This window comes from Aotus nancymaae, unplaced genomic scaffold (assembly GCF_030222135.1).
Source record: "Aotus nancymaae isolate 86718 unplaced genomic scaffold, 86718_ANA_hifiasm-v0.15.2.pri h1tg000007l, whole genome shotgun sequence".
Lineage (NCBI taxonomy): Eukaryota > Metazoa > Chordata > Mammalia > Primates > Aotidae > Aotus > Aotus nancymaae.
In genome coordinates this window covers 16,208,509-16,230,389 of record NW_026988418.1, presented here as the reverse complement: position 1 = coordinate 16,230,389, position 21,881 = coordinate 16,208,509, and the positions used below count along the sequence as shown (strand labels likewise).

Genomic DNA, 21,881 nt, shown 5'->3' with positions numbered 1-21,881 from the left:
GATAGTTTAACCACTATGAATGTCTTTTGTTGGTATGCTTCCAGAAAACACCAAATGACCCTACCAAATCATCCAGAAGAGAATTCCTCTGGCTACGACTCAATGTCCAAGCTTGTTCACCTCTGGATATTAAATGGGCAATAATTCCAGCTGCAAAGTAACTGACTTCCACTTCCACACTGTGTAGAAGACTACTGATGTGGTCTATAAAATCTTTCCACATTAATTCAGAATGCAATTCTTGTACTTCAGCTATATTGTTCTGGAAGAAAAAAGAAGATATAAAAATTAAAGTAATATGTATAGTAAATGCCTAAGAGAACTGTTTTTAGGCACTGGACAACAGGCAATTCAGGAAGGTGAGAAAAGTATTTCCCTGAGAGAAAGTATTCAAATGAGGGCAGTTTACAGACTATAATGAAGGTAGGAGGAAGCCAAACAGAAAGTAGCAGTTTTGTTGAGATCATAGTTCAGGGTGGTCAAGCGGCAAAACTGTAGAACAGAGTGCTGGAAAGGACAAAGCTCCACACTCAGAGACAGAGCACACGTGACCTGTACCTCAAATATTTGGCTGAGTACTGACATGGGGTTAAACTCCAGGAGGGTAGGGAAAGAACTACCAGAAAGCAGTAAATAGACAAATCCCAAAGTCACAGAGGGATAGGAGTAGTTCACATTCCACTAGCCAGAGTCAAGAGACCTCACAATAAGCAAAGCATTTGATAGTAGTAGGGCTGGCGGGGCGCAGTGGCTCACGCCTATAATCCCAGCACTTTGGGAGGCCGAGGCGGGTGGATCACAAGGTCAAGAGATCAAGACCATCCTGGTCAACATGGTGAAACCCCGTCTCTCTCTCTCTTTTTTTTTTTTCTAAGATGGGGTTTAACCATGATGGCCAGGCTGGTCTTGAACTCCTGACCTCAGGTGATCCACCCACCTCGGCCTCCCAAAGTGCTAGGATTACAGGTGTGAGCCACCACGCCCGGCCCCGTCTCTTAAAAAAAAAAGATAGTAGTAGGGCTAAATTATATATGAACCATAGGGTAAAGACTAATAAGATGCCACTCTAACAAAACAAATATACAGGGCTGGGCATGGTGGCTCACACCTGAGAGGTCCTGGTCAACACGGAGAAAGCCCATCTCTACTAAATACACAAAAATTAGCCAGGTATGGTGGTACACGCCTGTAATCCCAGATACTTGGGAGGCTGTGGCCCGAGAATCACTTGAACCCAGGAGGCAGAGGTTACAGAGAGCTGAGATCGCACCACTGCACTCTAGTCTGGGAGACAGAGTGAGACTCCCTATCAAAAAACAACCCAAAAAACAAAAACAGCCAGGTGTGGTGGCTCATGCCTGTAATTCCAGCACTTTGGGAGGCCGAGGCAAGTAGATTACCTGATGTCAGTCCAGACTGGCCAACATGCTGAAACCCCATCTCTATTTAAAAAATACAAGGGCCAGGCGCGGTGGCTCACGCCTATAATCCCAGCACTTTGGGAGGCTGAGGTGGGTGGATCACGAGGTCAAGAGATCGAGACCATCCTGGTCAACATGGTGAAACCCCGTCTCTACTAAAAATACAAAAAAAAAATTAGCTGGGCATGGTGGCTTGCGCCTGTAGTCCCAGCTACTCGGGGAGAGAGGGGGGGAGGGGAGGGGAGGGGACAAACAAGCTTCAAAAGAAGCAATAAGATTCTAGCTGGGTGCGGTGGCTCAAGCCTGTAATCCCAGCACTTTGGGAGGCCGAGGCGGGCAGATCACGAGGTCAAGAGATCAAGACCATCCTGGCCAACATGATGAAACCCCGTCTCTACTAAAAATACAAAAAAAATTAGCTGGGCATGGTGGTGTGTGCCTGTAGTCCCAGCTACCCGGGAGGCTGAGGCAGGAGAACTGCTTGAACCCGGGAGGCAGAGGTTGCAGTGAGCCGAGATCATGCCACTGCACTCCAGCCTGGTGCCTGGCAACAGAGTGAGACTCTGTCTCAAAAAAAAAAAAAAAAAAAAGAAGAAGAAATAAGACTCTAATTTAGAGAAAAATAATAAAACCTAGCAATCACCAATTTACATTTCACAATGACAAGCATCCAGTAAAAAATTACCAGACACATAAAGGGGCAGAAAACTATGTTTCATAACCAGGAGAAAAATCAATCCATAGAAATGGACTAAAAAATGAAAAAGATAATAGAATTAGCAGACAAGGACTTAAAGCAGCTATTATAAAAAGTATAAACATAATTCAGGGTGAAATGCAGACATAAACATGAAGAAAATGAAGATAGAAAAAAGACGTAAATTCCAGAAATAAAAAAAGCACTAAATATCTGAAAAACAAAATATATTGAATGAGATTAACAGCAGATGAGATGCTTCAGGAAAAAAAAATCAGTGGACTAAAAAACATAGAAATAAAAAGCATCCATGGCAGAGCATGGTGGTTCACACCTGTAATCCCAGCACTTTGGGAGGCTGAGGTGGGAGGACTGCTTTGGGCCAGGCGTTCAAAACAAACCTGGGCAACAGGGAGACCCTGTCTCTACTTACACACACACAAAAAAGTAGAAACCATCCTTCAAAGTACAGAAGGAAAAGTAAGACTGGGGAAAAAAGCCAATAGAGGAATTCTGTGACTTGTGGGATAATGTCAAGAAATGTAACATGCTTGCAACTGAAATCATAGAAGGAGCAGAGATTTCTTCAGATACCAGGTATCTGAAGAAATCTCGGCCACATTTTTGCGAAATGTGACAAAAATTATAAACCCAGTCGGGTGCAGTGGCTCATGCCTGTAATCCCAGCACTTTGCGAGGCCGAGGCGGGTGGATCACGAGGTCAAGAGATCGAGACCATCCTGGTCAACATGGTGAAACCCCGTCTCTACTAAAGATACAAAAAATTAGCTGGGCATGGTGGTGCGTGCCTGTAATCCCAGCTATTCAGGAGGCTGAGGCAGGAGAATTGCCTGAACCCAGGAGGCAGAGGTTGCGGTGAGCCGAGATCGTGCCATTGCACTCCAGCCTGGGTAACAAGAGTGAAACTCTGTCTCAAAAAAAAAAAAAAAAAAATTATAAACCCAAACATTCAACAGAAAAAAATTGTCCACTTAGACTTCAGTAGTCAAGCAAAAATTTGTAGTTCAAAAAATCAAAGCAAAATAAAAAACTTTGTTAGGCAAACAAAACCTGAGTGAAAAGTCACTGTCCGCACACCTATAGGACAAGAAATGTAAAAAAAAAAACAAAAAAAGAGAATAGAATGAGAAATGTGAGTAAATATGAAAGGTAAGTTTCTAGGGTTTTTTTTTTTTTGGAGGGGACAGAGCTTCACTCTGTCGCCCAGGCTGGAGTGCAATGCCGAGATCTCAGCTCACCGCAACCTCTGCCTCCTGGGTTCAAGTGATTCTCCTGCCTCAGCCTCCTGAGTAGCTGGGATTACAGGTGCCCACCACTACACCCGGCTAATTTTTGTATTTTAAGTAGAGATGGGGTTTTGCCATGTTGGCCAGGCTGGTCTCAAACTCCTGACCTCAGGTGCTCCGTCTGCCTTGGCCTCCCAAAGTGCTGGGTTTACAGGCATGAGCCACTGTGCTGGCCCAATTTCTCCTTTTTAAATTGAGGATTGATGAGCACTCCTGCTTCTTTCTGGCCAAGGTGGAGTAAAAACAGTCAGATTTACACATCTGCCTGAAACAACTAAAAAAATCCAAATAAACATGAAAAAACAGCTCTCAAGATACTGTACAAGCAATAAAGGACACTGACTCAGTGTCCTTTACTGAATGGAAAACAAAGTGAGCTATTGCCTTGAAAGAGTTTCCAGGCTGTAGCACAGGGTTACAGATCTGAAGGAGAGCTCAGTAGACTGAACAGAGTAGGAGATGAGGTGAACAGTCCACAGGGTAAGGTAACTCACAGGACAGAACACCAGGGAGAAGAGAACTTGCACATGAAGTGAGTCCAGAGATCTGCAGAGACTCCCACTCTATTCAGCAGAGTACTGATTATAAGAAAATGAACATGAGGAAACTATCTGAGGACAGGAAAAGAACCATCTAAAGGGTTAGAAAAAGGTGCCCAGTGCTTACAGAGGGCCAGGAATAGTGCTTGTTCTCATAATCCAGTATGGAAAAACCCTTCATTCACAAGGCACTGGGTAGTCCTCAGGAAGGTCTTGTTTCAATATTGGAGAATAATTAGCCCTAGCCTGACCACTGCTCTGAAACTTCCTAATAAATTTTAAAGGCAGGAGGCTGAGGCAGGAGAATTGCCTGAACCCAGGAGGTGGAGGTTGCAGTGAGCCGAGATAGCGCCATTGCACTCCAGCCTGGGTAACAAGAGCGAAACTCCGTCTCAAAAAAAAAAAAAAAAAAAAAAATCTTAAAGGCAAGACCCAAAGTTACCAAACTGTTTAAATGTAAGTTAGGCCGGGCGTGGTGGCTAACGCCTGTAATCCAAGCACTTTGGAGGCCAAGGCAGGCGGATCACCTGAGGTCGGGAGTTCAAGACCAGCCTGACCAACATGGTGAAATCCCATCTTAAAAAAAAAAAAAAGTAAGTTAACTGCATCCTAGAACAAAGTTCAAGAATATTCATAAAAAACCAAAAATAGGCCGGGCGCGGTGGCTCAAGCCTGTAATCCCAGCACTTTGGGAGGCCGAGGCGGGTGGATCACGAGGTCAAGAGATCGAGACCATACTGGTCAACATGGTGAAACCCCGTCTCTACTAATACAAAAAATTAGCTGGGCACGGTGGCGCGTGCCTGTAATCCCAGCTACTCAGGAGGCTGAGGCAAGAGAATTGCCTGAACCCAGGAGGCGGAGGTTGCGGTGAGCCGAGATCGCGCCATTGCACTCCAGCCTGGGTAACAAGAGCGAAACTCCGTCTCAAAAAAAAAAAAAAAAAACCAAAAATATTCAGCAACCAAGAAGGCAAAATTCACAATGTCTGGCACTCAATCAAAAACTACCAACCACAATAGGAGAAAATATTTGCAAGTCATATATCTAATAAGGGATTAATATCCAGAATATATAGAGAATCTAAAACGTAACAACAAAAAAAACCAAATAATCCAAAATGGGTAAAGGAATTAAATAGATATTTCTCTGAGGAAGACAAACAGATGGCAAATAAATACATACAAATATACTAAACACCACTTATCATTAAAGAAATGCAAATAAAATTATAAGATACTATCTCACACCCATTAAAATGACTACTATTAAAAAAATGGTATAGTTGCTGTGGAAAACAGTATGGTAGTTCCCCAAAATTTTAAAATAGAATTATCACATGATACAGTAATTTTATTTCTGGAAATAGGCCTCCCAAAATTCAAAGTAGAGTCTTAAAGAGATATTTGCACATCCATCTTCATAGAAGCATTATTTACAATAGCAAAAACATGGAAGCAACCCAACTGCCCAACAAATGGATGGATAAGGAAAATGTGGTCTATACTTACAACGAAATATTATTTCAGCTTTAAAAAGGAAGGAAGTTCTGAGGTACACTACAACATGGATAAATCATGAGGACAATATTGTAAGTAAGCTAGTTACAACAAGACAAATATTGTATGATTCCACTTACATGAAATAGTTAAGAAGTTAAAATCATAGAGACAGAAAATAGAATGGTGGTTGCCAGGGGCTGCAGAGAGTGGGGGGAATGGAATAGTATTGTTTAATGGTTATAGACTTTCAGTTTTACAAGATGAACAATTACAGAGATGAGTGGTGGTGAAGAGGGAAATTAAATAAAACAATAGTAGTCTGTGAATGCTGCATAATAAAATAAAGTTTACTGTGTTGTGTTCGATATAAAACCTAACCCCCAGATCTGCTTAAAATTAACTAACTCCCTGTAAAACCTACCTTATCTATTTTCCCCACATTCTAAGCAAAGTTCCCAGGCATCTCAAGACTCCTGTTTTTCTTGCTGATCAGCTAGCTGCAAGGTCACAGGGCAAGATAACACCCAAAGAATGTACAATATGTTTCTCAAAATGCTATTTTTCAATGTACTTCACAAGACATGTTACAAATTAATTAACTGTTCTTTGTTTTGGCTTCTGTAAACCTGTTAGCTGCTACATCATCCTGGATGTATAAAAGGTACCCCATTTTCTTTGTCCTTTGCTCAGCCTTGGGCTGCTAATCTGCTGAGCCAATGGCCACCTTAATAAAATCCTCCTGTTTCACTCACTGGTCTCTCCAGTCTCCTGAATATTCTGCAAGAGTGGTGATGGTTCTTCAACATTATGAATGTATTTAACACTACTGAACAATATACTTAAAAATGATTAAGATGGTAAATTTTATGTTGTGTGTACTTTACCACAATTTTTAAAATAATACATTTTTTAAAAAGTAAATTAAAACCTAAGCATGCAAAGTGTGAGGAAAACATGCCTCATAATGAGGAGAATAATCATTTGAAATTGACTCTGAACTGACATAGATGCTAGATAAAACTAGCTGACTAGGATATTAAAAGAGTTATTACAATTTTATTTCATATATTCAAAAAGTAGGAACATGGAAGATACAAAAAAAAAAAGCCCTGGGCCGGGCGCGGTGGCTCAAGCCTGTAATCCCAGCACTTTGGGAGGCTGAGGCGGGTGGATCACTAGGTCAAGAGATCAAGACCATCCTGGTCAATATGGTGAAACCCCGTCTCTACTAAAAATACAAAAAATTAGCTGGACATGGTGGCGCGTGCCTGTAATCCCAACTACTTAGGAGGCTGAGGCAGGAGAATTGCCTGAACCCAGAAGGCGGAGGTTGCGGTGAGCCGAGATAGCGCCATTGCACTCCAGCCTGGGTAACAAGAGCAAAACTCCATCTCAAATAAAAAAAAAAAAAAAAGCCGGGCGTGGTGGCTCAAGCCTGTAATCCCAGCACTTTGGGAGGCGGAGGCGGGTGGATCACGAGGTCAAGAGATCGAGACCATCCTGGTCAACAAGGTGAAACCCCGTCTCTACTAAAAATACAAAAAATTAGCTGGGCATGGTGGCGCGTGCCTGTAATCCCAGCTACTCAGGAGGCTGAAGCAGGAGAATTGCCTGAACCCAGGAGGCGGAGGTTGCGGTGAGCCGAGATCGTGCCATTGCACTCCAGCCTGGGTAACAAGAGCGAAACTCCGTCTCAAAAAAAAAAAAAAAAAGCCCTAAATTGAACTTGTAGAGATGAAAATGATAATGTCTAAGATGAAAAAATAACAGCAGCTATTAAATGTGTTCAAGGAGAAAAAAAAAGATGAAAAAATATACTACATGGCATTATAGCAGATTAGATATTACAGATGAAAAAATTACTGAACTGAAGGCATAGCAAGGGAAATTATGCAAACTGAAATACACAGAATACAAAAGAACAAAAACATTAAAGAGCATCACTGAGCTGTGGGACAATTTCAAGCAGCTTAATATGTGCAAATTAGAGTCTCCAAAGGACCCCAATGTGGAGAGAAGGTGGCTGAAAAATTTTTTTAGGGAAATGGGCAGATCACAGTGGCTTACTCCTGTAAGCCCAGCACTTAGGGAGGGCTTCTGTACAAAAAAAATTTTTAAAAGAGCCGGGCACAGTGGCTCATGTCTGTAATCTCAGCACTTTGGGAGGTCAAGGTGGGCAGATCACAGGGGCAGGAGTTCAAGACCAGCCTGACCAACATGGTGAAACCCCGTCTCTACTAAAAATACAAAAAAAAATAGCTGGGCATGGTAGCACGAGCCTGTAGTCCCAGCTACTCAGGAGGCTGAGGCAAAAGAATCACTTGAACCCAGGAGGTGGAGGTTGTGGTAACCTGAGATTGCGCCACTGCACTCCAGCCTGGGCAACAGAGCAAGACTCCATCTCAAAAAAAAAAATAATAATGGCTCAAAACTTTCCAAACGTGAGGAAAATTAGAGACCTATATATCTAAAAGCTCAATAAATCCCAAATACAGGAACATGAAGTTAACTATCTCAAGACATATATAATCAAATATTCTAAATTGTTACTAATCTTAAAAGTAGTCAGAGGAAAAGAACATGTACATACAGAAGAACAAATATAATGATGACATCAGATTTCATATTAGAAAGAAACAAGTCAGAAAAAAGCTACTCAATCAATATCTTTAAAGTACTGCCAATCCAGTATACCTGGTAAAAATATCTTTGAAAAACAAAGGTTAAGTAAAGATGTTTTCAGTCAGACAAAAGCTGAAGAATTCATCATCAGCAGATCCACACTATAAGAAATGTTAAAGGATGTCTTTTAGGCTAAAGAAAAATGACATCAGGCTGGACATAGCACTTTGGGAGGCAAAGGTGGGTAGACGGCTTGAGTTCAGGAGTTCAAGACCAGCCTGGGCAATGTGGCAAAAACCCATCTCTATAAAAATTTAAGTTAGCTGGGCATGGTAGGGTGCGCCTATAGTTTTAGCTACTCAGGAGGTTTAACATAGGAAATCAAAGCTTTAACATAGGAGTTTGAAGCGGCAGTGAGCTGAGATCGTGCCACCGCATGTTAGCCTGGGTGACGGAGTGAGATTCTGTCTTAAAAACTAAAAAAAAAAAAAATGCGTGTAAATTATAAGAAAAAAAATTTTTTAAATTTACTATTAGCAATTCTGAAGTATACAATACTTTATTATTAATTTAGGAATTAGAGGTGTGAGCCACCACCTCAGCCAAGAGTAAATTTTAAATGCTCTCACTACAAAAAACAGTAAGTATGTAAAGTGATGGATATGTTTAATTAGCTTGATTTAATCATTCCACAGTGATTAAACACATACATCAAAACATCACATTGGGCCCGGTGCAGTGGCTCATGCCTGTAATCCCAGCACTTTGGGAGACGGAGGTGCGAGGATCACTTGTGGTCAGGAGTTTGTGATCAGCCTGGCCAACATGGTGAAACCCAGTATCTACTACTAAAAAAATCTACCAAAATTAGCCAGGCGTGGTGGCTAATTACACACCTGTAATACTAGCTACTTGGGAGGCTGAGCCAGGAGAATCGCTGGAACCCAGGAGGTGGAGGTTGCAGTGAGCCGAGATCACGACACTGCACTCCAGCCTGGGGGACAGGAGTCCCTCAAAAAAAAAAAAACAACAACATCACACTGTACTCCATCTACACAATTATTATTTTTTATTAGTTAAAAAAATTTAAAAATCACAGGAAATGCAAATAATCCAAATACTCCAAATAAAAAACAAGAGATTTTCAAACTGGATTAAAAAGCAGGATACAAGGTATAAGCTATCTACAAGAAAAACATTTTAAATGTAAAGACACATATAGGTTAAAAGGATAAAATATATATATATATATACTATGCTAACACTAGTCAAAAGAAAGTACAAATGGCTATATCACAGTGTAAAAGCGGACTTCAAAGTAGAGGATATTACCAGGGGTAAAGAAAGTAATTTCATAATGGCAAAGGAGTCCATTAATCAGAAGGACCTAATTCTAAATGTTTATACCTAATTATATCTAATAATAATAGGGTTTCAAAATACATGAAGAAAAAACTGATAGAACTGTAAGGAGAAACATATACATCTACAGAAATTTCAAAATTATAGACAGAAATTTCAAAATTCGTTTGTCAATAACTGAAAAAACAGGTAGGCAGAAAATTAGTAAGGATATGGTAGAGTTGTACAGTGTCAACCATACACCCGATTGTCATTTATAGAACATTATACCTGGCCAGGGGCGGTGGCTCATGCCTGTAATCCCAGCACTTTGGGAGATCAAGGCGGGTGAATCACCTGAGGCCGGAGTTTGAGACCAGCCTGATCAACATGGAGAAACCCTATCTCTACTAAAAATACAAAAAATTAGCCAGGCATGGTGGCGCATGCCTATAATCCCAGCTACTCAACAGGGTGAGGCAGGAGAATCACTTAAACCCAGAAGGAGGAGGATGTGGTGAGCTGAAATCGCATCATTGCACTCCAGACTGGGCAACAAGAGCAAAACTCCATCTCAAAACAAAAACAAAAACAAAAAACCACTATACCCAATAATAGGACAATACACATTCCTCTCAAGTGTACAGAGAATATTTACCAAAATAGATCACATCCTTGGCCATATACAAGTCTCAATAAATTCAGAAGGACTCAAACCAAACATAGCATATTCTTTGACCACAAAGAATTAAATTAGAATCAGTATATCAAATTAAATTATTGAAAAAATTTGATCACAAGGTAGTAGAGAAAAATATGGAAGGAAACATAATAAAGTTGTATTAATATTAGTAACTTCACGGAAATAAAAACCATGAAAGGTTGGAGACAGCGCCTTAAGGATGTTAAATACATTTTGCACTGCTTCACTGGTTATAATAAACATGTATTCCTTTCGAAATTTAAAAAAATATATAGGACTTTTTTTCCTTTTTTGAGACAGTCTTGCTCTGTCACCCAGGCTTGGAGTGCAGTGGTGCGATCTTGGCTCACTGCAACCTCCGCCTCCCAGATTCAAGCAATTTTCCTGCCTCAGCCTTCCAAGTAACTGGGACAGGTATGCGCCACCACATCCAGCTAGTTTTTGTATTTTCAGTGGAAACAGGATTTCACCATGTTGGCTAGGCTGGCCTTGAACTCCTGACCTCATGTGATCCACCCACCTCAGCCTCCCAAAATGCTGGGATTTCTGGCATGAGCCACTGCACCCGACCCACAAATACTTAAAATAAATTTCCCCATTCCATTTCAGGTGACCTGAGCCAACTTCTGTATCAAGTAATTAGATTAACCCTGAATAAATCAAATACTGTAATTTATTTAATAATTCCTCTATTACTGGATATCTAGGTTGTTTTCCATTTTCTACCTTGTATAATGAAGACTACAATGAATAGATAGGTTCTCCTTAAATAGCAGTCCTCAATATTTCCTAAAAATCCATCTCTTCTAACTCACTAATCTATGCCTCCCATAATCTAATTCCTTGAGAGCAGAGATCTGTTTTAAAATGGCTTTTGCGTACTCACTTTGGCAGCACATATACTAAAATTGGAATGGTACAGAGAAGATTGGCATGGCACCATACATGTAAATTCACAAAGTGTTGCATATTTTTTTCAAATATAAAAAATAAAATAAACATTTGATCTTTTACCTTTGTCTCAAAATCCTTGAGGGCTCACTTTAATCTATATCCAATATATTAAGAAATATCTGATTCATAAGCAGTCTTTTTTTTGAGACAGAGTTTTGCTCTGTTGCCCAAGCTGGAGTACAATGTCAGCTTACTGCAACCTCCACCTCCCAGGTTCATGCAATTCTCGTGCCTCAGCTGCCTGAATAGCTGGTATTATAGGCATGTACCAGCACACCTGGCTAAATTTTGTATTTCTTTTCTTTTCTTTTTTTTTTTTTTCCAAGATGGATTCTTGCTCTGTCACCCAGGCTGAAGTGCAGTGGTGAGATCTCGGCTCACTGTAACCTACAATTCCCAGTTTCAAGCAAGTCTCCTGCCTCAGCCTCCCGGGTAGCTGGGATTACAGGCACCCACCACCACGCCCAGCTAATTTTTGTATTTTTAGTAGAGACAGGGTTTCACCATGTTGCAAGGCTGGTCTGGAATTCCTAACCTCAAGATCCACCTGCTCAGCTTCCCAAAGTGCTGGGATTACAGGCATAAGCCACCAAGCCCGGCTCATTTTTCTATTTTTAATAGAGATGGGGTTTCACTATGTTGGTCAGATTGGTTTTCATAAGAAATTTAAAAATATATATATATTTATTATTATTTTTTGAGACAGGGTTTTGCTCTTGCTGCCCAGGCTGGAGTGCAATGGCACAGTCTCAGCTCACTGCAACCTCTGCCTCCTGGGTTCAAGTGATTCTCCTGCCTCAGCCTCCCAAGTAGCTGGGATTACAGGCACCTGCCACCACACCCAGCTAATTTTTGTATTTTTAGTAGAGATGGGATTTCGCTATGTTGGCCAGGCTGTTCACAAACTCCTGACCTCAGGTGATCTGCCCGCCTCTGCCTCCCAAAGTGTTGGGATTACAGGTGTGAGCCACCACACCTGGCCAATATACATATTTTTATAGTCTTTTTAAATTTAGTAATATTTATTTTCCAATGTCACTGTTTACAAGAATCACAGCAGAAACATTCTTTCTTTTTTTTGTTCATTTGCCTAGAAATCGTCCAAAATTGCCACTGCTGACCAGGCAGCTCATGTTTACAATCCCAGAACTTTGGGAGGCCAAGGTAGGATTGCTTGAGCTCAGGAGTTTGAGAACAGCCTGGGCAACATGGCAAAACCCCATCTCTACAAAAAAGACAAAAATTAGCTGGGCATTGTGGCACACACCTATGGTCCCACCTCCTAGAGAGACTGAGTTGGGGGAATTGCTTGAGCCTAGCAGGAGGCCAAGGCTGCAGTAAGCTGTGATCACACCACTGCACTCCAGCCTAGGCAACAAAGTGAGACTTTGACTTCGTCTCAAAAAAAAAAAAGAAAAAGAAAAAAAGAAATTGCCATTGTCAACCATATTTGAAGTCATCATGGCGAGGTATGGGGAATAGTTCTCAAGTAGCGATGATTGTGCCTTGGATAAACCTCATTGGCTATGATAGTGCCACTGCAGAGCTGCAACTTTCAATGTGTTACTTCAGACAGAAAATAAATACATTTTGGAACTTAGCAGGAAGTGCTTATATCTTACCAAAAGTCCTAGAACTTTCTGCTGAATGGATGACTCAGTTGGGAAAGACTGTAAAAAGAAAGAGAAACCTTTAATTACCTAAGGAACCAAATATAAAATGAATGCTAAAATAAGTAAATTAATAAATATCAAAACTGTAAGCTAAATTCCCATTCTAACCTCTAGAACCCTCATGAAGAGTTCTAACCCTTGGTTTTCAATAAAGTGTCTACAAGTGGTTGGGGATTCATCTGTGAGGTTCCAAAGTGCACTCAAAGTAAATTTCAACGTAGTGTCCACTGAATTCTGATTGGTTTTCTGCTTCACTATTTGAAGAAGTTGCTGAAAAAAGAAAACAGAATTCAGTTTTCAGTTTTTTGAACTGTTATTACAATTTGTGGCTATTAATAAGCACATGTCCATGAGGATTAGTCGAATTAGTCTCATGGCTTAAAGCATTTCCTGCAAAGGTGTTTAAGTATAACAGCCCCTTGGACTGAACTTTTCTTCAAGAAAAAAGTATAAAATTTTCATAAATACTTCTATATTATTTTGATCATAGCTACAATGTAATCACCCATAAATAACACTTAAAAGCAAAATGATTAAAACTTGGGTCAACTGTCTTACCCATTTAGTCACAGCATATACTTATTTTAGATTCTAGAATTAAAAAGGCAAAGGAAGAGAAGGGCAAATGAAGTTAACATTTATTAAGGATTAGCAAACTATACTCTATATTGTAGTACTATTATACCCATTTTTCAGGAGAGAAAATTGAGTCTGAGAAATATTAACTAATTTTATCATAGTCAATTTAGTCAGAGAAAGTAAGAATGGAAAGACCTAATCTATCCAACTCCAAGTTTTCCTTAAGAAGAAAAAAGGAAAAAACTACATAAAATGATAAGAGAATTAAAGACTATATTGACTATAAATAAGATAACAGCCCCTCCCTCCTCAGCCTTCCCTGAGGGCAGATGTTGCAGCACCTGTCTTGCTTTTTCTTATTTGTCCCCGTTTCCCCTTCTCTTTTTATTTCCTTTTTCCTCCCTTTCAAAAACAAGAAGATAATAGTTTTGAAATTCCAGTTGTAAATTAGTTATATCATAGCTTTACCCTAAAAAATTTATTTTTGAAAAGTGGTTTTAAAACTACATAAGGCATCCATATCTCCATTTTTAGATTATACTTCTGGAGGTAAAAAAGGAAGCTCTGCTAAAACAGATGTAAGAAAACATTAATGAATATATTACTAAAGGTAATATATTCAGGAAAAAAATTTGAAGAAAAACATGCAGGTACAGTTAGGTACGTTAACAGCATAGTAGCTAAGAGTGTGGCACTAGAAGAAAGCTACCTGAGCTTAAATATAATCTCTGCATCTGACTAACTGCAAAACCTGGTTTACCAGTTTAATTCTTTGTTTCCTCATCTATAGATTGTAGGTGGCAATTAAAATCAGGGGAAAAAATCTAGCTATAATAATCATCATCACTATTACTACTAATTCCTTCTTTAAGCTTGATATCCTCCCAAAGAATATAAGTAGATTTTCTTTAAAATCTTTCAATATACCAAAATTACTGAGAGACATATATAGCAAAAAGAGGCCATTTAAAAAAACTGTCACCTGAAAACAGTAAAAGTAAACAAAAAAGTATCTTTTTTTACTTATCTAATATATTTAGTGTTAGATACTTAGTGTTACCTAGTGTTAGGTAGCAAATACTACCTGAATTAATCATTTTTCTTTCTTTTTGACATGGGATATCATTCTATCACTCAGGCTGGAGTGCAGTGACACGATTATAGTTTACTGCAGACTTGCACTCCCAAGCTCAACCGATCCTCTTGCTTCAACCTCCTGAGTAGCTGAGACTATAGGTGTGTGCCACCATGCCTGGTAAATTTTTTTTTTTTTTCTTTGGAGTAGAGCCAGAATCTCGCTATATTGACCATGCTGGTCTCAAAATCCTGGCTGTAGGTGAACCTCCCACCTCAGCCTCCCAAAGTGCTGGGATTACAAGCATGAGCTTTTTTCCTTTTCATTTAGTCTTCATAATAACTGTATCAAGTAGTTTTTATTACCCCTAAGAAAACTGTGATTTGCCCAAAATACATGGCTATTTTTTTTTATGTCAAATACACAGGGAAATTTTTTTTAATTTTTTTTTTTTTAATTTTGAGATGGAGTTTCGCTCGTTACCCAGGCTGGAGTGCAATGGCGCGATCTTGGCTCACCACAACCTCCGCCTCCTGGGTTCAAGCAATTCTCCTGCCTCAGCCTCCCGAGTAGCTGGGACTACAGGCATGCACCACTATTCCCAGCTAATTTTGTATTTTTAGTAGAGACAGGGTTTCACCATGTTGACCAGGATGGTCTCGATCTGCTGACCTCGTGATCCACCCACCTCAGCCTGCCAAAGTGCTGGGATTATAGGCGTGAGCCACCACGCCCGGCCCACATGGCTATTAAAGAGACAGAAATGAGAATAAATCCAGACACGTCAACTCCAGAATTCCTACTCTTTCAATTATTCCTAAACAGCCTTCTCTCTCTTTATAACATTATTTTTTCATTCATATCTCTATTATTATACTTTTTAGATTCTGTTACAACCATATCTACATAGCTATTGTTTTTTCTATTGTACTGTTTGTTATGGGTAGAATTTATGGATATAATCCAGAGTGAATTATAATTACATAATTATAATTCGGTGTGAATTCCCTAACATCTAGTAAGGCAGCAAGTATCATTCATTTGATATCATGGGTACTCTATACATATATATCAAATGCATGGCTTACTTTCTCTTTACATACATAATTTATAAGTCATGGAAAAAAGGGGTCTCTTATTTGACTTTTCCATGCAGTATTACTATTCAAACACCTCATTCTAGGATTTTAACAGGCATGTTTAAATATACTTTTTGCCTCTAAATCTTCCCTAAGACATTGTTTATATCTGCTCCCTTTAAAGTTTTTTAAACTTTTCATGGTTTACTAGTCTTATTTCCTCAACTGATTATAAGCAAGCAAAATCATATATCAGATATTTAAATTATCTGCTTCCCAAAGTATACAGCACAACCTTACACCTGTAATAGAGTCTCTACATTTTCCATATAAATAATAAAAATCACAGAGTTTTGGGTTTTTTTTTTTTGGAGACAGGGTCTTGCTCTGTCACCCTGGCTGGAGTGCAGTGGTATTATCATAGCTAACTGTAACCTAGACCATTTGGGCTCAAGCAATACTTCCACCTCAGCCTCCTGAGAAGCTGGGACCATAGACATCTGCTACCATGCCTGGCTAATTTTTAAATGATTTGTATAGATGGGGTCTCACTATATTGCCCAGGCTGGTCTCAAACTCCGGGCTCAAGCAATCCTCCTGCCTTGGCCTCCCAAAGTGCTGGGATTACAGGCATAACCACTGTGCCTGGCCTTACATAGGATCTTCATACTTATGTAGACCCTATTGGTGCAAGTAACTTTCTCAAATTCATGAAGTGAGTTTACAACCTAGATCCTAGGTCATCTACTCCTAGTTCAGGGCTTTTTCCATCTCTGTTAAGGAACAAAGTTGCATATATGAAAATAAATAAATATACTTCTTTAGAAGTAACCAAAAAAAAAATTTTTTTTTTTTGAGAAAGGGTCTCACTCTGTCACCCAGGCTGGAGTGCAGTGACACAATCACGGCTCACTGCAGCCTTGACCTCCTGGGCTTAAGTGATTTTCCCACCTGAGCCTCCTGAGTAGTTGGAACCACAGGCATGTGCCACAATGTCCAACTTTCTTTTTTTTTCGGAAGAGAAGGAGTCCCATTATATTGCCCAGACTGTTCTTGAACTCCTGGCTTCAAGTGATCCCCTCCTGCCTTGGCCTCCCAAAGTGCTGGGATTACCGGTGCGGGTCACCACGTGCCTGGCCACAAAAAGTTTTTATTAAAATATAAAATGTTGGCCGGGCGTGGTGGCTCACGCCTGTAATCCAAGAACTTTGGAGGCCAAGGTGGGTGGATCACCTGAGGTCAGGAGTTCAAGACCAGCCTGACCAACATGGTGAAATCCCATCTTTAAAAAATAATAATAATAAATAAAATAAAATAAAAAAAGAGAAAAATATAAAATGTCGGCTGGGCATGGTGGCTCAGGCCTGTAATCCCAGCACTTTGGGAGGCCAAGGTGGGCAAATCACAAGGTCAGGAGTTCGAGACCAGCCTGACCAATATGGTGAAACCCCGTTTCTACTAAACATACAAAAATTAGCTGGGCATGGTGGCATACGCCTGTAATCCCAGCTACTCAGGAAGTTGGGGCAGGAGAATCGCTTGAACCTGGGAGGCGGAGGATGCAGTGAGCCAAGATCACACCATTGCACTCCAGTCTGGGCGACAGAGCAAGACTCTGGCTCAAAAAAAAAAAAAAATGTGTGTGTGTGTGTGTGTCAGAAAATGTATAATACTGCCTGAAAACAATAAACATGAATATCTAGTGGCCTGCATGGAGAAGATTATAGACTTACCCTGACAATGAAGAGTTCAGTACCAAGCTGTGCAGTTTGTTCTGTAGAAAGCTACAAGCAAGTAAAAAACAAATTCAATGTCCAAGAACTCACTAATGTGAGTTTAATACCATTCACTGTACCTGACTCCAAAGGTCAGACTAAAATCAATCTCTGATCAACTTGGAATTCTGCTATATCTATATCTATCTACCTATTTATTTTGTGAGACAGGGTTTCGCTCTGTCACCCAGGCTGGAGTGCAATGGTGTGATCACAGTTCACTGCAGTCTCCATCTCTCAGGCTCAAGAATTCTCCCACCTTAGCTGCCTGAGTAGCTGGGTCTACAGGTACTTGCCACTAAACCCAGTTAATTTTTGTATGTTTTGTGGAGACAGGGTCTATCTATGTTGCCCAGGCTGGTCTCAAACTCATGAATTCAAGCAATCTGCCTGCCTCAGCCTCCCAAAGTGCTGGGATTACAGGCATGAGTCACCGTGCCCAGCCAAATTCTGCAATATTCAATGTAGCTTGAATAAACAGGCTGGCAGAGAGATTTACTAATCTTTCTGGCATACAGATTTCAGGGGGAAACAGTAAATGTAATGATAAAGAGCTGCCTACAGAAAATTATTCAGCAAGAGTTCAGGTACCTTGGCAGCCAGGATGGAAATGATAGCAACTGCCATCCTTTGCATGTTTTGATCCTCATGGTTGCAGAGCCATTGCATGACAAGCTTGGCTGCTTCAAACCTGAAAACACAAAAAGGGTTTCATGAATTAATGTGGAGGCCCAGGCACAGTTTCAGAGTTCCAGCTAGTAACTGATGCTACAACTTAAATATGCGAAAAGGCAAGGGAAAATTCCTCTTAACTGGTAGACAGTAACAATTACACTTAGTGTTTTAGAGATGATGCCATATTATTAATTCTGATAACATTTTGTAAAGAAAGAAGGGTTTGGAAAATAAGATTCCAAGTATCTGGCATTTCATTTTCTAGAATTATATTTCTATTCTGTATTTCTAAATTGTAGGTTTTTCTATATTCAGTTGTGATTTAAGTATTTTCTGGGTTACTCATAGCACCTAGCACAACAGAAACATTCATTCATTCATTCACAAACATATATTAAACTCTTGCTTTGTGCCAGATATTGTTCTTAGTGCTGGAGATAGAGTAGTGAACAAAACAGAAAAATTTTGCTACTTTCCTAGAGCTTACATTCTAGTGAGGAAGACAGGTAATAAATCAGATAAATAAGTAAAATAGATAGTATGGTTAGGTACTGACATATGCTATAGAGAAAAAAAAACAAAGCAGGAAAAGAGGATATAAAATGTTGAAATTTTATGTAGCGTGGCTATGGAAGGCCTCATTGAAACTTTTGAGGAAATAAGAGAGATAGTCATATGATATTTAGGGGACAAGCATTCCAGGCAGAGAGGAGGGGAAATACAACGGCCCTGAAGTGGGTATGTGCCTAAGAAGTTTCAACAAATAGCATGGAGGCCAGTGAGGCCAGAGCAGAGAGAACAAGGGAAGAGTTCTGAGAGAGAAAGTCAGAGGTAAGAGAGGCACCAGATCACATAGAGTCTAGTGTATTGTCCATTCTTCCACTCACTACCTGAGACTGGGTAATTTATAAAGGAAAGAGGTTTAATTGGCTCATAGTTCCACAGGCTGTAAGGAAGCACAGCTAGGAAGGCCTCAGGAAACTTGCAATCATGGTGGAAGGTGAAGAGGAGGCTGGCACATCCTACATTGGAAGGAAGAGCAAAGCCGGAGGTGCTACACACTTTCGAATGAACAGATCTTGTGAGAACTCTATCACAAGACAGCACTTGCGGGGTGGTGCTAAACCATTAGAAAACACCCCATGATCCAATCACTTCCCACCAGGCCCCACCTCCAGCACTGGTGATTACAATTCAGCATGAGATTTGGGTGGGGACACAGAGCCAAAACATATCAGTAAAGAATAAGCTTTTACTCTGAATGAGAGGGAACGCAATGGAAGGCTTCTGAGCAATATGACTTATATAAGCAGGATTACTCTACCAGCTGTGTTTAGAATAAACTCCAGGAGGGCAAGGACAGAAGCAGGAGAGCAGTTCTGAGGCTACTGCAGTAATTCAGGAGAGAAATCACTTTCAGTCTACTCCGAGTGGTAAAAATGGAAGTGAAGAAATCCAGAAATGGTTGAATTCTGGATACATTTTGAAGATAAAGCTGGATTTGCCAAAGAACTCAATGTGGAATATAGGAGAAAAATCAAGATGAGGTTAAGGAATATAGATGATTATCTTACCCATGGTCTCATCCTTAAGACTCAGATCAAATATCACTGCCTTTGAGAAGGTTTCTTTGATGAGTTGATCACTGCCTTCTTAGCTCCTTAGTACTTTAGGTATAGTTGTCAGAGATCCATAGTCATCTGCAGACTCACTAGAATCCCCATTTGGCCTATGGCTCCTTGAGGGTGGGGACTATATATCCTATTGGCCCTTTATGCCACACACTCAACACAGTGATCAAAAAATAAATAGTGTTTAACATATGTTGACTAAATGATTATTTTCAGGTAGATTACTCCCCTGCAACTTCCCTTAAATTTACTATTACCTTCTTTCTCTTCCCAAGGCCATTTCTGATTAGGCCCATTACTTGTATTCTTCTACAATAAATTCCTAATTGGCTTCTCTGTTTCCACTGGTTTCCCATCAGTGTGTACCTGCACATTAGAAATAAATAAACCTGTCCAAGGACTTACGTATGATGTCACTCCCATACTCACAGCATTCTAGGACTTTAGCATGGGGCCATATCAAGCTTTTTTCCTGCTTACCCTATGCTTGCTGCAAAGTGGATTATTCATTAGTCTTCACACATGCCCACAAGTATGAGGTAACACAGCCTAGTGGTAAAGTGTACAGATTCTCAAGTCAATTCTGGGTTTGAATTCTAGTTCTAATTAATGTTAACAATAAAATGAATTATTATTATTATTATTATTATTTTTTTTTTTTGAGAAGGAGTTTCGCTCGTTACCCAGGCTGGAGTGCAATGGTGCGATCTCAGCTCACTGCAACCTCCGCCTGCTGGGTTCAGGCAATTCTCCTGCTTCAGCCTCCTGAGTAGCTGGGATTACAGGCACGCGCCACCATGCCCAGCTAATTTTTTATATTTTTAGTAGAGACGGGGTTTCACCATGTTGACCAGGATGGTCTCGATCTCTTGACCTCGTGATCCACCCACTTCAGCCTCCCAAAGTGCTGGGATTACAGGCGTGAGCCATCGCACCCGGCTAAAATGAATTATTTTATCATGTGAGGCAATGTAGTCAAGTTGTTAAGAACATTATACACTTTGGAGTCAGCCTGGATTCAAATATCAGCTCCACCACTTATTAACCTTTTTTTCTTTTTGATATGGAGTTTCGCTCTTGTTGCCAAGGCTGGAGTGCAGTGGCACTGTCTTGGCTCCCTGCAACCTCTGCATCCTGGGTTCAAGTGATTCTCCTGCCTCAGCCTTCCTAGTAGCTGGGAGCCTGCCACCACACCGGGCTAATTTTTTGTATTTTTAGTAGAGACAGCATTTCACCATGTTGGCCAGGCTGCTCTCAAACTCCTGACCTCAGGTGATCCACCCACCTCAGTCTCCCAAAGTGTTGGGATTACAGGCGTGAGCTACTGTACCCAGCCTAACTTTGGGACTCTGGGCAAATTCCTGAATCTCTCTGAACTTCAATATTCCTATACCTATTCCAGGCCAGGCATGTTGGCTCACGCCTGCAATCACGGCACTCTGGGAGGCTGAGGCAGGCAGATCACCTGAGGTTAGAAGTTCGAGACTAGCCTGGCCAACATGGTGGAACCCTGCCCTACTAAAAATACAAAATTAGGCTTCTGTAGTGGCACACACCTGTAGTCACAGCTATTCAGGAGGCTGAGGCAGAACTGCTTGAACCCAGGAGACAGAGGTTGTGGTGAGCCGAGATTGTGCTATTGCACTCTAGCCTGGGCAACAAGAGCAAAATGCTGTCTCAAAAATAAAAAATAAAAATAAATAAATAAATAAAATAAAAACTTCCATAGGGTTGCCATGAGGATTAAATGATATTACATGGAAGCTTAAGACTTAGTACACAAAATAAGTTCTTTATAAAGGTTAATTTTTACTAACATAATTGACTTTCTCTGTGTCTTTATTCATGCAGTTCCAACAACATAAAACAATTCAACCAGCTCTCATCTTCAAAGCAACATAGCACGGATGAAAATATGGAGGATCTGGAGTCAGACTGAATTTAAATCTAGACTCTGCTACTTACTATCTTATTACCTTGGGCAAGTTACTAATCCTTTCTGTGTCTCTATTTCCTTATCTGTAAAATGAAGATCATAAGAGTAACAATTTCACAGGATTGTTCTGAGGACTGAATAAGCACACATAAAACACTTTAGCATAATGCCTGCCTTGCAACAGTAAGTGCCTCCTACATGTTAGTTTTTACCATTTTTATCTCAAGTGCCATTACTAACATGAAATCCTTAACGATCACCAGTATGATAGAATCTTTCCTTCCTTGTGTGGGGGCCCAATGCATTTCATTAACACCTCTTCAATGAAAAATTTTGTTTCAACCAGGCACAGTGGCTCACGCCACTCTGGGA

The 21,881-nt window shown here is 40.3% G+C and overlaps 1 protein-coding gene and 2 pseudogenes across 1 annotated transcript in view; 1 reads left to right on the top strand and 2 right to left on the bottom strand.

Annotated features, from left to right (window-relative positions):
• The window catches only part of ZYG11B (zyg-11 family member B, cell cycle regulator), a 98,227-nt gene that overhangs the window by 13,198 nt on the left and 63,148 nt on the right, over nucleotides 1–21,881 (bottom strand). The window contains exons 7-11 of the mRNA XM_012434800.3: nucleotides 17,859–17,958; nucleotides 17,226–17,276; nucleotides 12,868–13,029; nucleotides 12,709–12,756; nucleotides 65–262 (exon numbers count right to left, since the gene is read on the bottom strand). Coding sequence (XP_012290223.1) covers nucleotides 65–262; nucleotides 12,709–12,756; nucleotides 12,868–13,029; nucleotides 17,226–17,276; nucleotides 17,859–17,958 — 559 coding nt within the window. The remainder of the gene's footprint in view (nucleotides 1–64; nucleotides 263–12,708; nucleotides 12,757–12,867; nucleotides 13,030–17,225; nucleotides 17,277–17,858; nucleotides 17,959–21,881) is intronic.
• LOC135273485 (U6 spliceosomal RNA) lies at nucleotides 11,011–11,107 on the top strand (annotated as a pseudogene).
• On the bottom strand, nucleotides 12,484–12,634 carry LOC135273560 (U4 spliceosomal RNA; annotated as a pseudogene).